The sequence below is a fragment of the Balaenoptera ricei genome, chromosome 2 (assembly GCF_028023285.1).
Source record: "Balaenoptera ricei isolate mBalRic1 chromosome 2, mBalRic1.hap2, whole genome shotgun sequence".
Lineage (NCBI taxonomy): Eukaryota > Metazoa > Chordata > Mammalia > Artiodactyla > Balaenopteridae > Balaenoptera > Balaenoptera ricei.
The window spans coordinates 158,881,995-158,897,637 of NC_082640.1; the positions used below are offsets into that span (position 1 = coordinate 158,881,995).

The 15,643-nt window shown below is 44.4% G+C and overlaps 1 protein-coding gene and 1 pseudogene across 6 annotated transcripts in view; both read left to right on the plus strand.

Annotated features, from left to right (window-relative positions):
• The first annotated feature begins 571 nt into the window (after positions 1-571).
• The window catches only part of DCAF4 (DDB1 and CUL4 associated factor 4), a 39,373-nt gene continuing 24,301 nt past the window's right edge, over positions 572-15,643 (plus strand). For 4 of the 6 annotated variants that reach the window (XM_059914571.1, XM_059914566.1, XM_059914568.1 and 1 more), the window contains exons 1-5: positions 572-679; positions 11,798-11,894; positions 14,034-14,134; positions 14,533-14,690; positions 15,374-15,456. In XM_059914571.1, the coding sequence (XP_059770554.1) occupies positions 11,806-11,894; positions 14,034-14,134; positions 14,533-14,690; positions 15,374-15,456 (431 nt within the window). In that variant the 5' untranslated portion in view covers positions 572-679; positions 11,798-11,805. The remainder of the gene's footprint in view (positions 680-11,797; positions 11,895-14,033; positions 14,135-14,532; positions 14,691-15,373; positions 15,457-15,643) is intronic. The other 2 variants (XM_059914567.1, XM_059914572.1) reach the window with 2 other exon arrangements.
• On the plus strand, positions 2,150-3,081 carry LOC132360175 (CBY1-interacting BAR domain-containing protein 1-like; annotated as a pseudogene).

The following is a 15,643-nucleotide window of genomic DNA, read 5'->3' on the forward strand; positions in this document are numbered from 1 at the left end:
CTGACTGAAGTTCAGGGCACGCTCCTCTGCACCTTGGAGCCACGCAGACCTAGGGTCAGCAGCCTCAGCTACCAGAGGTCACAACCAAACACGTCACCACCAGTACAACACGTGTTGCTTTTTCCTCGCACTCATCTCAAGAGCCTCCTTCGCCCTTTCCACAACACAATCTTTCCTCCTCCCTAAGTAACAGTTTTAAAGGTAGAGATCTTCAGCGGCGAGAGGGCTTCCCTGTCAACCGGGTTGGACACAGAAAACACCCAGTGCTGGGTGGGGTTGCCACCGCTAGATAAGAGGTAGCCTCGGAGCTCCCGGGGTCCGAACTCAGCCTCCGGCCCCGCCCCGGCCCTGCCCCCAAGCGCGCCCGGCCCCGCCCCAAACGCGCCAAGCCCAATCAAGCCTGCCGCCGACTCGCTGCATCGTCGCCAGGCCTGGGCGGAGCCGAGCTCCCAATCCCCTCCCCCTCCCTAAGATCCGCCCCATTGGCGTAGACAGTCAGAAAACGCGTCCAATGAGAAAGAAGGGGCGGCCGCTATGGCCCTATCCGCTGCGACAACGAGAGAACGACACAACTAACTGGCAGACTCTAGACCTCGGTCTTTCCGCGTCCTTCTACGCTTAGTTCCTACTCTTGTAGACCCTGCGCCCGAGGGAGAGTCGGAAAGGCCCCTCTGATCAAGTAAGTCTACGCTGACTGAAGTAGTGTTGGCGTCGGTAAGGGAGCGGCTGCTGGTACCCCGACAGAGCTCGGGGTGGGATGGGGGTGGGGGGAAGGCCCGAGAAAGGGGCGGGGAGGAGCCGAGCACGTGGAACGCCTGCACGACCCTGGCGTGGGTGGCTGGCTGGGCCGGCGAGCTCCGGCTTGTGAGGAATCGGTGGGCGGGTGGAGCTCGCGCGTCTTGTCGGATCTGCCGCCGTAAAGCCGGGGGGAGGGGGACCCCGAGTGTCGCCTCTCCGTGTCCGCCCTGAAGGAGAGTTTTTCTAAATCCTTATGTGAAGTTGCCACCCAACACCTGCCAGTGGCTGGACTGCGGGCCCTTGGTGGCGGCTTACCTGAAAGTTCAGGTTGAGGTTGATTTTTTCAGACAGGTCAGCATAACAGCTAACGCAAGCGCCTCGTGAGTGCTTAGGCACTGCCGACTGCTTTACAGACATTAACTAAGCTCTCCATACACCAGCCCAGTGAGGTAGGTGGTAGTGTAATACCTCCGTCAGACGCAGAAGAGCTCTAGTGAGGTTGTCGCTTACCTGAGGTAACTCGCGAACTAGTAAAGTGACGGAGCCGTGGGATGAACCCAAGCTTCCCGAGGTAACCTCCACACCGAGTTACGGTAGCGACAAAGCCACGCCTTCCACGCTAGCGCTCGCCGTGTCCAGGAAGCCTCGTCGTCTCCCCAGTTGTCCTTAGAAACCGTGACACCCCGTCCCCCGGAACGGGCGTGGTGTGGTCCGCAGACCTTGGCAGACGCAGAAACAGCCCGAAGGAAAGAAGACTGAGACCACAGCTTCCTGGAGGAAACAGAAGTCCAAAGCCCCACACTCCAGTTTTAAATAACGGTGGAGACTGTAGTTGAGGTGGTGTCCTGGGGCCGGACCAGCAGGGGTGGAATGCCGTTTCCCCCACGCATTGTGTCTTTCTGGGCACCATGCTTGGCCCTCTAAGCTTCCATTTCCTCATTTGTGAGGTAGAGTTTTAAATAAACGCCGACACAGGGTGGCCACGGCAAGCCCCCTGTGGAGGCCATTTTGCGTAGGGCTTTTCAAACCAGTGGCTTTAGCGTTTTCCAGGCTGCAGTCCAGTAGCCTCTATAATCCCCATAAACCTGTCGCTGGATATTTAGGATGTGCCTCACTCATAAATGGTATAGTACTGCTGTAGTAGAAAATCTTTTTTTGTTTGAGGGATATAATTCACATACCATAAAATTCTCCGTTTTACAGTGTACGGTTTGGCAGGTTTTGTAGAATATTCGCAAGGTCGTGCGACCATCTTATTCCAGAACATTTTCATCACCCCAAAAATAAGCACTGTGGCCCCGGCGCGGCCTAGGCCGAGGCATTGTTAGGCTCCAGGCCCGGGGCTCCGGGCCACGTGCTCGGCAGGAGGCTGAGGCGGCTGCCCAGGTGCGGGCAGTGGAGCCTCCGCCCCATGCTGAATTTCGGCTGTGGGCCGCAGCCGAGACCGGGCCCACCTCTCACGGAGGCCGGGAGGGAGGCTGCCCGCCACTCCTCAAGCCTGAGGCCCCCAGGCCGGGCCTTTTCTGGGTCGCACCGTCGGAGTTTGGCGGCCAGGCCCAGAATGGCGTCTTGGGGGAGGGGAAGGAAGCAGTACCCGGAAACTGGGCCGCTCAAACCGGGAGCAGTTTCGAGAGCTGCGCCAAGTCTTTGGCGCGCCTGCGCAGAAAACTGCCCGGCTGCGCGGCAGAGCCGACTCTCCTGCGAGAGCGTCTCCGTGGAGACCACAGATTTGAACAAGGGCCGGAAAAAGCGCTGAGGAGTGTGCCGTACCTAAGGATTATCGGTACGCCACCGCAGCTGAGACTTGCGGCTGAAGGAACCATTGTAGAAACGAAACGGGATGACCTCAGCGACATCAGCATCAAGGGATGGAGAAGCTAAGCAGCTGCCTGAAGTAGAAAGGACAAGTCAGCACACCCATCCGCCGGACCTGTTATTTCATGGCGAACCCACTTACAGAGAGCTACCCTGGATGCTGTGCAAACAACGCTCATCTGGAGGAAACTGTTGGCAGTTTTGAAAAGCGGAAAGTAAAGGATATAAAGACTGTATTTTCGGAATTTATCACTACTGAAATGCTATTTCAGAGCAAAGCTTCAGAGGTATACACTGGTGCCTACCAAAATATACAAAAGATTGATGAGAAGATGTGAGGTTTTCAGAAGCTCTAGGTATTCACCCGATTATCCATCTCACTTGTATATTGTAAGAGCAAATTCAGAGTTGCCTTTTCAGAGATTTTTTTTTAGCTAAGTGTCTGCAACAGGACAGGTGTCCACTTGTGGACTAAGAGGGGATCAACAAGAAGAAGAAGAATTAGACATTACAGAAGAAGAAAATTAATTTTCCTCAGTACATGTCTCATTTCCGTTTTTATCTTAATATGACTCAGAATTCAGGATTGCTGAATTGTAAAACTTTATTCTGGCTTGCTATGCTAAACATCAAAATGGAATGCTCCTGAAAATAGGGGAGAAAAATGGAAGGATATTTATGCTGATCTAAAATGAAAGTTTTAAAAAATATTACACACCCAGTCATTTCAACTTCCTACTTAGTGATATATGATGTTTTTGTATAACTCCCACACTTTTTTTTTTTTTTTTAAGATTATGGGTTTCAAAGTATTTCATATTAACGTACTGTACCTGGTTGGGAGTCCTATAGTAAAGTAGATATCAAAAACCAAGAGATCTACCAATTCCATTTAGCTTCTTTTAGGTTGACTCCGCAAAAGGATCCTATCTAGTCATTCTGATTAAATATAAATTCTATCCCATGAAGCTTTAAATAAAAAGACAAGTTTTCTTTTCTTGAAAAAACTTTTACTGAAACATGAAGTTTCATCATTTGATCTGTAAATTTACCTTTCAACAAGTGTATAATCAAACAGAATAAAGGAAATATGACACCAATATATCCATGTTTTACAAATGAACAAAGCATAAATTTTAGTTTAGAGTCACATTCAACTTGATTCTGGCTTTAAAGCAAAACTGCTGTCATACTCAGAGAGAACAGACTTGTGGTTGCCAGGGGGGAGGGGCGGGGGGAGGTTGGGGTTAGCAGATGTAAGCTGTTATATATAGAATGGATGGATAAACAACAAGATCCTACTGTATAGCACGGAGAAGTATATTCAATATCCTATGATAAACCATAATTGAAAAGAATATTTAAAAAAGAATATATATGTATAACTGAATCATTTTGCTGTATGGCAGAAGTTAACACGTTATAAATCAACTATACTTGAATTTAAAAAATTCTTTTTAAACTGTTGTCATACTAAAGTATTATACATGGTACTACAGCCTTTGGAAAGCTAGTAATTTGGTGGAATGTTGCCTAAAAAAACATAAACTAGAACACATGGAACACCATAAATCATTTAAAATTCTATAAAAAATTTTCTAAGCTACCACCTAGATAATAAAAAGATATAACAGTTATTCTTGGAAACATAAAACAATTTAATCAGAGTCTTTATCAACTCATCTGGGGTAACTGGAAAAAGCAATTATTCATAACAGAAAAGTAGACTTTCGAGAAGCTATAAAAAAAGGACCTGAACCTTTATACTCCCTGTTCTGTACCCCCTCTTCCTTCAGCACCTGGAAAACCACTTCTCTCTTTCTCCCTCTCTGGATTTGCCTATTCTGGAGATTTCATATGCATCAAATAAATAATACAGTGTGTGGCCTTTTGTGTCCCACTTCTTTCACTTAGCATAGTGTTTTCAAGGTTCATCCACATTGTAGCATGCCTCAGTACTACATTCTTTTTATGGCTGAATAACATTCTGTTGTATGGATGTGCTATATTTTGTTTATTGAGTCATCAGTTGATGGAAACTTAGATTGTTTACACTTTGGGGCAATTATGAATAATGCTGCTATGAACATTACTGTCCAGATTTTTATATGGCCATATGTTTTCATTTCTGCTGGATTTTGCTAGGTCATATGGTAACTCTATGTCGAACCTTTTGAGGAACTGCCAAACTGTTTTCCAAAATGACTGCAGCATTTACGTTCCCACCGGCAGTGTGTGAGGGTTCCAATTTCTCCACATTCTCACCAATACTTGTTATTTGGGTTGTTTGTTTTTTTATTATAACAATCCTGGTAGGTGTAAAGTGGTATCTTATTGTGGTTTTTATTTTCATCTACCTATTGACTAATGATGAGCATCTTTTCGTGTTCTAAGTAGCCATTTGTGTATCTTTGAAGAAACGTCTTCAGATTTTTTTCCTTACTTTTTGAGTTATTTTTTTCTTGTTGAGTTTATATATTCTGGATACTAGGTCCTTATCAAATATACGATTTAAAAATATTTTTTCCCATTCTGTGGGTTGTCCTTTCACTTTCTTTTTTTTTTGAAGTGAATGGTGGTGGTTCTTTTTTTAATTTATTTTATTTTTAGCTGCATTGGGTCTTTGTGGCTGCATGCGGGCTTTTCTCTAGTTGTGGCGAGTGGGGCCTACTCTTCGTTGCAGTGCACAGGCTTCTTATTGCTGTGGCTTCTCTTGTTGCAGAGCACGGGCTCTAGGTGCGCGGGCTTAGTAGTTGTGCCTTGTTGGCTTAGTTGCTCCATGGCATGTGGGATCTTCCCGGACCAGGGCTCAAACCCGTGTCCCCTGCATTTGGCAGGCGGATTCTTAACCACTGCGCCACCAGGGAAGCCCCCTTTTCACTTTCTTGATAGTGTGTTTGCACAAAAGTTTTTACTTTTGATGAAGTCTACTTAATCTATTTTTTCTTGTGCTTTGGGTGTCATATTTAAGAAACCATTGCTTATTGAAAGTTCATGATGATTTATACCTTTGTTTTCTTCTAAAAGTCTTACAGTTTTACAGCTTGGATCCATGAGTTAATTTTTATATATGATGTGAAGTAGGAATCGGATTCATTCTTTTGCAGGTGAGTGTCCAGGTGTCCGAGCAGTTGAAAAGATTATTCTTTCCCCCACTGAATGGTCTTGGTCAAAAATCAATTGGCATAGGTATATGGGTTTATTTCTGGACTCTCAGTTCTACTCCATTGATCTATGTTGCTATCCTTGTGCCAGTACCAGTGTCTTGATTACTGTAGCATTGAAATTGGAAAGTGTGAGTCCTCCAACTTTGCTCTTTTTTCAAGATTGTTTTCACTCTTCTGTGTCCCTTGCATTTCCATGTGAATTTCAGGATCAGCTTGTTGATTTCTCCAAAGATGGCAGTTGGAATTTTGACAGTGGTTGTGTTAAATCTGTACATCAATTTGTAGACCATGTGAAGTCTTCCAATCCATGACATGGATGTCTTCCCATTTATGTAGGTCCTCTTTAATTTCTTTCAACAATGTCTTATACTTTAAGTGTACGAGTTATGCACTTATTTGTTAAGTTTATTCCTAAATACTTTATTCTTTTTGATGCTAATGTAATGTAATGCTATTGTATGGTTTTGTATTAATTTCATTTTTAGATTATTCATTGCTAGCGTATAGAAGTACAGTTGATTTTTTTTATACATTTATTTATTTATTTATTTTATTTATCTTTGGCTTCGTTGGGTCTTCGTTGCTGTGCGCGGGATTTCTCTAGTTGTGGCGAACGTGGGCTACTCTTAATTGCAGTGCGCGGGCTTCTCATTGCGGTGGCTTCTCGTTGTGGAGCACAGGCTCTAGGCTCACGGGCTTCAGTAGCTGTGCCACGCGGGCTCAGTAGTTGTGGCTCGTGGGCTCTAGAGCGCAGGCTCAGTAGTTGTGGCACCTGGGCTTAGTTGCTGCGCAGCATGTGGGATCTTCCCAGATCAGGGCCCGAACCTGTGTCCCCTGCATTGTTAGGCGGGTTCTTAACCACTGCGCCACCAGGGAAGCCCTGATTTTTATATATTAATCTTGTATCCTGCAACCTTGCTTAAATCATTTATTAGCTCCAGTAGTTTTTGTGTGTGTGTGTGGATTCTTTAGGATTTTCTGTATGTATAACATGTCATCTGCCAATAGAAATAGTTTTACTTCTTCGTTTCCTGTTTGCATGCCTTTTATTTCTTTTTCTTGCCTAATTGCCCCTGGCTAGAACTTCCAATACAATGTTGTATAGAAATGGTAAGAACAGACATCCTTGTCTTGTTCCTAACCTTAGGAGAAAAGCTTCCAGTCTTTCACTATTATGATGTTAGCTGTGGGGTAGATGCCCTTTATCAAGTTGTGGAAGTTACTTCTGTGCCTAGTTTTTGTCATGACAGGGTATTGGGTTTTGTCTGGTGTTTTTTCTGCATCTCTTGAGAAAATCACGTGGAGGTTTTTCCCCTCATTTATTCTGTTAATATGGTGTATGGCGTTGATTGGTTTTTGTATGTTGAACTTGGGGTAAATCCTACTTGGTCATGGTGTATTATCCATTTTATATGCATCTAGATTTGGTTTGCTAGGATTTGGTTGAGGATCTGTGGCTGTGTCCATAAGGTAGGTTGATCTATAGTTTTCTTGTCTTGTGATACCTCTGTCTGGTTTTGGCAATAGAGGACTACTAGCTTTAGAAAGTGAGTTGGAAAATTGTAGTAAATATCTTGCCTATAATTCTTACAACCTTTTGGATTATTTTCTTCAGATCTATTCCCAGAAGAAGGCATGTACATTTAAATTACTTGATAAGTATTGCTCAATCATTTTCCAAAAAGTCAAATCATGTTTGTTTATTTGTTTGAGATTAACGTTGTCTTTCTAGAATAATGGTCTCTTAGAAATTATTATTCTTTATCCTTCAAGTACTTGAAAGCTTGTGTAAAGGCAAAGCCAAGCTCAGCCTTCCACAACACATCTTATTTAATGTCTGTGCCTGGCAGAGTGGCTCCGGAGGAGCTGGGATTCAACATTTCACCCAGAAAATTATGATTGAGTGCTTCCTATCTAGAGCAGGGTTTCTTAACCTCAGCACTATTTGGGGCTGGATAATTTGTTGTAAGGGGCTGTCCTGTATTGTAGGCTGGTTAGCTGCATCCCTGGCTTCTACCCACTAAATGCCATAGCAGCCCACCCCTCCCTGCCCCCAAGTTGTGACAAACAAAAATGTCCCTGGACATTGCTAAATGTCCCCTGGTGGGTGAAATTGCCCTTGGTTGAGAAATACCAATCTAAAAACTGATTGTGCTGACTTCATATTACTGTCCAATAAAATTGTCTCTAATTTTGAATTTTAATCCTTGATATATATATATATATATATATATATATATATATATATATATATATATATTTGGCTTTGGAGCCACGTTTGTCTCGCTCTGTTACCATGTGCTGGTGACTTTCAAATCTATATCTTTAGCTTCATTTTCCCTCTGAATTCCCAGACCCCTGTTTACAAACATCTTGAGATTGGTTTGTTCAAAATCAGACTTAACTGTCTTCGTTCCCCAAACTGCTCCTCCTCCTTGTCTCTCAGGTCAGAACACTACCAGTTATTCATTGATCAGGTTTCAGCTGCTCTCTCTCCACCTCTCCCATGAAATTCACCTCCTAAATCTTTCTAAATTCAGGGTTCTCTATCCCAGGTATCACTTCCGTGTTTGTGGGTTCATGTAACCTGAGTTGCTACAGCAGTCCTTAACTTCCAACTTATTCCCTCCACCGCTGCCTTTCTAAAATGCAGGTCTAGTCATGTTACTCAGCGAACTTACCGAGCACCCAGAGACCTCAGCATCTGACCCTGCCTGCCTCTCTAGCCTAATCTCCCAGCCCCTGTACTTTAGGCTCTGGCCATACCAAACTGCTTGCAGGCCCCTCACTCTGCCAACCTTGCCTGATGGACTGGGTTCAAACTCACTCTCCCCTCTGGCTCTTCCATTCAGAGCCATCACTCCCTTCTCTCCCACTGCAGTGCCTGCACCTGTGCTTGTGTGAGGTGGTGGTTTAGAAATATTGTCTTGGGGCTTTCCTGGTGGCGCAGTGGTTGAGAATCTGCCTGCCAATGCAGGGGACACGGGTTCGAGCCCTGGTCTGGGAAGATCCCACGTGCCACTGAACGGCTGGGCCCGTGAGCCACAATTGCTGAGCCTGCGCGTCTGGAGCCTGTGCTCTGCAACAAGAGAGGCCGCGACAGTGAGAGGCCCGCACACCGCGATGAAGAGTGGCCCCCACTTGCCGCAACTAGAGAAAGCCCTCGCACAGAAACGAAGACCCAACACAGCCATAAATAAATAAATAAACAAATACTTTTTTAAAAAAAAAGAAAACGAAGACCCAACACAGCCAAAAATAAATAAATAAATAGAAATATTGTCTTTGGCCAAAACCAGCACTCAACATTTATTTCGTTATTTACCATGTCCTTCTGATTGTGCAGTGCTCTACCGAGGACAGTGGTGCAAGTGGGCCAATGACCCTGCCTCCTGATGGGTGATCTGACGCCTTTGACTCGCCATTACCTATGCTTTTCCACTATTCATGCATCATTTCAAAACTAAAGCAAACTGAAATCATGTACGGAATGTGCAATCTAAATAAGTTTTCATCTTTTTTTGTAGAGTTGGTTGGTAATAATGATAATCTTATGTCAATATGGCTTATTTTTCTTACCAGTTTTCTTATCACCGTCCATACGTATTTCCCTTCCTGTGCACAGTGCCTTTAGCCTGTAATGTAACTAATTAATAAATACAACTTTATTCTTTGTCTGAGGCTTAAGATAATTGATCCAAAGGGAAACCTATGCATGTGGTATTCAGGAGCCATTAAAATGGTTGCTGAGGAAAATGAATAAAATTATTATATTTTTGGATGGGGGTGGGGCAGTAGTAGAATTTCAGAGAAAGGAAATACAGATAGGTGAAAGAGCAGACTAGGAACTAGAGAGAGATCATGAACTCGCTTTGGAACATGGTCTGTGAAAGTAGACAGGAGGTAGCCTTTTATAAGAACTTGATGTTAGGTTAGAGATGAAACAGTGTTTGCAGGTGAGATTGTATTAAGTATAAAATGAACAGGATCTAGGACAGAATGTTGGTAAACACAAAGTGGGTGACCCAAGAGAAACTAGAGAAGGATGAACTTGACAAGTATGAGGAGAACCAAGAGAAAGATATTCCAGAAACCTAGGGAAGAGTGAAGCTTTGTGGTGTCATGTGTTGTAGGAATAAGGGCTAAAAAGAGACCACTAACTTTGGCAAGTAGGTGATCATTAACCTCAGCAAGAGCATTTTAGCAGAACGGTGAGGATGGAGGAGGCCTGACTGCAGTGAGTTGAAGAATGATTGGAAAATAAAGAAGTGGCATGTGTACATATAGACCATGCTTCCAGAACATTTCTGTTCCTTTTGGATTGGAAGTGGAGCACATACAAATGAAAAACCTGAGCGTGTTTATAAGCTGAGATAAGGAGAGGGGGAGATTGATTAAACATATATGAACACAGATGTCTGCAGAGTTTGAGAAGGAAATGAGATCAACAGCCAGGAGGGATGGGTTTGCCTGGAAAAGGCACAGGGACACCTGTTTCTCCAAGACAAAAAGGAAGATGATAAGAATTAGTAAAGGCAGGCATTTGTGGAGGGGATGAAAAAGAAGTTGGGGGTGTTCGTACTGGTAACATCTCTCTTCTGGGTGAGGTAGGGAGCTATGCTGTCTACTAAGTGTGACTAAGAGGAAGTGGGAAGGGATTTTAGGAGAGTGATAACACCCTGGATTGTCGGGAGTGAATCAGATTAGGAATAAATAAAACTAGGTCAATTTATAATGTCCCAGCAGAGGATGAAAGTGAGACATTTATGATGACTCCAAGTCGGCATGGCTATATTGATGAACTTTTGTAGTGCTTATTCATTCTGGCACAGGACTAGAGAGTGGTTAAACTAATCCAGGTTGTGGAGTCTGCTTCCCACTGACTCTGAAGCAGGCAAATCAAGGACTTCATTACAGAATTCACGAAATGTTTGGTTAAGTACTATACTCACTAAATTTCTCTTCCTTTGTATCGAATAGCCCCAACTCACAATCATAGGTTGACACAGAAGTCGTTGGGTAAATACTGAATTCTGGAATGTAGGTCCAGACTTCTGGTGCTCTGTTTGATGATAACAGGCACTTCCTACTCAAAAGTAGAAGTTGGAAAATAAAAGCAAATAGATTTTCTAATCAATTCTTTGGTTGCATTCAGCCCTAGAAATTTTTTTCTAATTTTGTTAACAGCATTTGAATATACTTTTAAAGTGTATTCTGTAAGATGTCAAAGTGTCTCCACTGAGTGGGGAAAGGATCACCAGGTGTTGGGAAAGCATGAAACTCGCAGCAGCTGGTCTGTGTACTACAGTTCAGTCTCTTTAAGAATTCCTAATGTGATTCCCAATGTTAAAACTTGCGATGATTTGATGATTAAGTGATAAATTCAGGCCATACAAGATAAGACTTGAAAAAGCCACTCAAAATAGTTATGGCAACATCAGTGTCTTTAAGACATCATTCCTTATTTCAACAAATGCATGTGCACATCCTTCCCTTTAACAGCTAGTGTACTTCAGGAAACTAAAACACTCTCTAAAGCACATTGAGAAGTCACATGCCACTGGCCCCATTTAATTTGTTCACAATTTTTCCTGCTTGATACTGAAACCGAGGAAGAGATAGTGTTCACGATTAACTATTCTCTATGAATAGGGATGTGTGTGGAGCGAAAGAAAAATTATTTTATGCTCTGGAGTTAATCTGGTAACGAAAAGAAGACTAGCTTAGGAGGGTTCTCATGCCAGGCTCAAACTGTTGTCGGAAAGTAATTGTGAGAGTCTGTCAACACGTCACACAGTGACCTGGGGAATGGAGGTTGGCAGGTTGTCGGGCCAGGTATCAGCTGTGAGGTAAGAGGACTGCAGCCAGAGAGATGACTACAGACGCGTTGGGTTTTATTTGTGTGTCCACCTGGTGGCAGTCCTACAGGTAAGGCTTAGTGGCGGCTTTAATGATAACCCAGGTTGGGCCATCCTTTTGCCTAGTTCTGAGCATGAAGGAACTATCAACAAGCAAACAGAAGAGAAAGGTGTGCACACATGCATTTGTATGTAATTTTCTTTCTTTTTCTCTTTTAGCAGCTGAAATGCATAAAAGCAGGGGGCAGAGTAGAAGACATGGGAGAAGGAGCCACCGACACAACCCTTGGTTCAGACAGCATGGTTCTAATGAGAGGCAAGTGCTGTTGCCCAGTGTCTGCCTAGCGTTGACAGCACCTTCACACGCACATGACTCCCTGGGGGTCTCAGCAAAATGCAGGCTCTGAGGTCGGGCCGACTAGAGTCTGTGCTTCTCACATGCTCCCAAGGGGGTGTCTGCTGGGGGCCAGCCCGCCTGCCACACTTTGAGTAGTGAGGAGGTGGCCACACTTGTCTTTCTTTTCAGTGTGACCGTGACTTCTGGCTGGAGCCTTAGCCACAGGCTTAGAAGTAAACATTATCTGATACAACCGGGGAGCTCTTTCTCCATTTTTTAGTCTTTTTTCTTCTTTTTTTTCAGCCTATGAAAATAGCTTTCTGGAAACCTAATTTCATTAATTCAGCCTAAATCCTAGGTAAGGCTATATAATATATAATACGATATAGTATTTAATAAACACAAAAAGGTATAAAGAATAATACAGTGAATATTAGGTACCTACCACCCAGCTTGAAAAATAGAACAGTGTATACTTAGGTGAAATCCCCATAATAAATATTTTCCACACTCTACTTATTTTTCTGCATAAATGAAATACAGTCTAATCTCAAAACTTGATTCACCCCACCCCACCCCAGGAGAGGATACCTCTTCACAGTTCAGGGCTGCTGATGTGACTTCTGGCCATAGGAAGTCTTTGCACAGCCCTCTCCTCACCAAAGGAGACCCGTATGCCAATTTCAAAACTCTTTCACACTCCAGATCTCCTTTTAAAACGGACAGATTTCTAGCTATAGGGTCAGAAGATGTCGAATGCCAGTATGCTTCTCTAGAACAGATTAACTCAAATAGAAAAAAAAAGCATCAGAATGTTGTGGAAGAAACAAGGGCTTTGGAATTAGGAGGTCTGGGTTTGACGTTCTGCTTTTTCCTGTGTGAAATTGGTCAAGCTATTTAATCACCTGAGTCACTCTTCTTGTACCATACTTCTCTTGTGAGGCTCGTAATAATGTATGTAAAGCCCCATCAAGCTGCCTGTCTCTGAGTAGGCCCTGTGTATATGGTGGACCTCATTTGGTGCAGAATAATAGGGACTCTGAGCCAAAGTCCCCAACATGACCCATACTGTAGAAAGATCAGGACCCAATGTTTGTATGTTTTATGAGGAGAACCATGGATACTCTTTGGGCCCCAGGCCTTCCCTCAAGAGCGCGTCGTGCAGCAAACTGTGATCTGTGCAGGGAGAGAGTCTTGATTCAGCTTGGCAGAGTCACGTGGAAGCCGGCTGGACAGCCACCTTCGGGCTCCCTGTGGAAAGAATGGGGCAGCAGTCCTTGGGCTAGAGATGCAGACATTTGTTATAACACTTAATCCATCCTCCTCTTGCTGCTGATCACAGGTGAGCTTCCTCAGGAAGCTCTGGGCCGTAAAAAGGGAGAATAAATAATTTTCTCTGAAACTGTGCATAGTTAGTATTTATAGACAAAAGAGGGGGTTCTTTGGTTCCTTTAACCTAGTTTTGCAGTTTGTATTCCTTTTGGTGTTATAGGGGGCAGGGGAAGTTCTTGATTTTAAAGTGGATTTTACCAGAATTCTAAAATTAGGTCTTTTGTTCTTTCATTATATCCTTCAGCCTATAATTGCCACAGAAGCCTCTTGTAGCTTTGCAAAATGAGTATTTAAACCATGGCTCTATCCGGGTATTGCTGAGCAAATCACCTCTGTACCCTGAACCCCAGTTTCTCCATCTGCAGGGTTGAGTAGCCAAGTAAAATTTAAACTTTTGTACTGCTGAATCCAATAAAAAATGAAATTCACCTAGCCTTGTAACTGCTGTTGAGCTGACAAATGAGCCCAGCTGGTAAAATTCTTATTGGCCAAGATTTCTGTTCTCATTTTCATCTGGAAAATTCCAAAAGACCTCACAAAATGCTCAAATGAGGAGATACAAAAGAGGAACTACTGTGACCTGCATCCTCTTAAGGATGAGAAACCAAAAACCATGCCCTAACTTTGGTGTATTTGCAGTAGGTAAACTGCTTCCAAGAAAAAGAGGGGTCAGTGCTCCTCAAGTAATCGAGGGTTGGGGTGAAGGCTATGGAACTGCAGGACCCCAGAGTCAAAGAATGACTGGGACTGATTGGCTGCAAGTTAACCTTGACTGTGTGTCAACAGGAATAATACAGGGGCACAGCAAAGCCCACAGGGTTCCAGCCACAGCGATGACGAGGCCCCGTCGACCTCCTCCAGCACAGCTGGCAGTTCTTCCGTGCCAGGTAAGGCAGCCTGCTGGACAGGGTTCCTCCAGCCCTGCCTGTGGGGAAAGATGAAACCTAGTTGTGCCTCGTCATCTAGTTATGTCTGTTCTGGCTGCCCTCCTCCTCAGTCCTGTGTGTCTTCACTTGTGTGTGGGTACACTCCATGTGTGTGATCAGCCCATTCCTGGCTTGGAGGAAATTCTGGGAGCAAATTGAAACAAGAACCGTGATCCTGAGGCAAACAGCCCCCCACAGGACTGAACTGGGCCCGGGATGGTGACTGGCAGTGCTAGCCCACCTCCTGCCCCGCAGGAAAGGCCGGCAGCTGTGAGGGGTGGTAGACAGGCCCCTGGGCTCCTCACTGGGTGGCTCGGTTCACGGTGTTTTAAGTTGGATTTTATTTCTTTTGCCTAAAGATCTACCAGGTTATTACTTTGACCCTGAAAAGAAACGCTACTTCCGCTTGCTCCCTGGACATAACAACTGCAACCCCCTCACGAAGGAGAGCATCCGGCAGAAGGAAATGGAGAGCAAAAGGCTGCAGCTGCTAGAGGAAGAGGACAAGCAGGGAAAGGTAGGCTCCACAGCCCCCGGGAGCTGCCCCGTCCCCTCCACTCCCGCCAGCATCCACCCACTGCCGCAAGGAGGTGCCAATTAAACGCCCCTATAACCCTCAGCATAGCGCACTTTAGGAGGGTGGCGTCGAATTTTCCCTGACAGGAACCTGATGAAGAGAATAAGAACAGGCAAGAAATCTCCTCCCACCACCACCCCCCTTTTCTTATTTGCTGGGTTTCATCAGGAATTCTTACATTCTGTCCTTCCCCAGGAGTCTCTTGGGTAGCAGCCCAATACAGCCTCTGTAACTGTGTATTTTAAATAGAAAACCAGAGTGTGTGGTTTGGATACGAGGGTTTCTGGTACCCCTTCTGGAGATGAGATGCCAGGACATTTCCGTGATCATGGGGACAATGGAATGGAAAGTCTGGGCCCCACAGTAACCGTAGGTCGAATGGAAAGCGTGTTGCAGACCTGAGTGTCCAGCGCCATTCCTGCACTCACTAGCTCAGTGGCCTCATCCCCTCAGGTATAAACTGATGGGGGACTTGGAGAGGTGCTGAGCAGACTTCCCAGCTCGCACATACTTCGTTGTGATAGGCTTTTCCTCTTTCCGAGGAGAGGAGACTAGAATCCTAAAAACAAAATTCATTATACAATAACATAAAACTTCACTGAATCTTTCTCTCTTTAATTTAGAAAATAGCCAGGTTGGGATTTAATGCATCTTCCTTACTACAAAAAAGCAAGCTGGGTTTTCTCAACGTCACCAGTTACTGCCGGTAAGATAATACCCCTTTGTTATGTTTTCCTCATGAATGTTCTTTTCCTATTTCTTATTTCCATGATCCAAGAATTGTCAGGATAGAGCATGTAGCTACTCCGTGAGGAGTGTTCACAGTTGAGGAGCTTCAGCTCAACAGCCTGCTTCTGCTGCTGAAATCAGCCCTGAGAGAATCATCCTTCCTT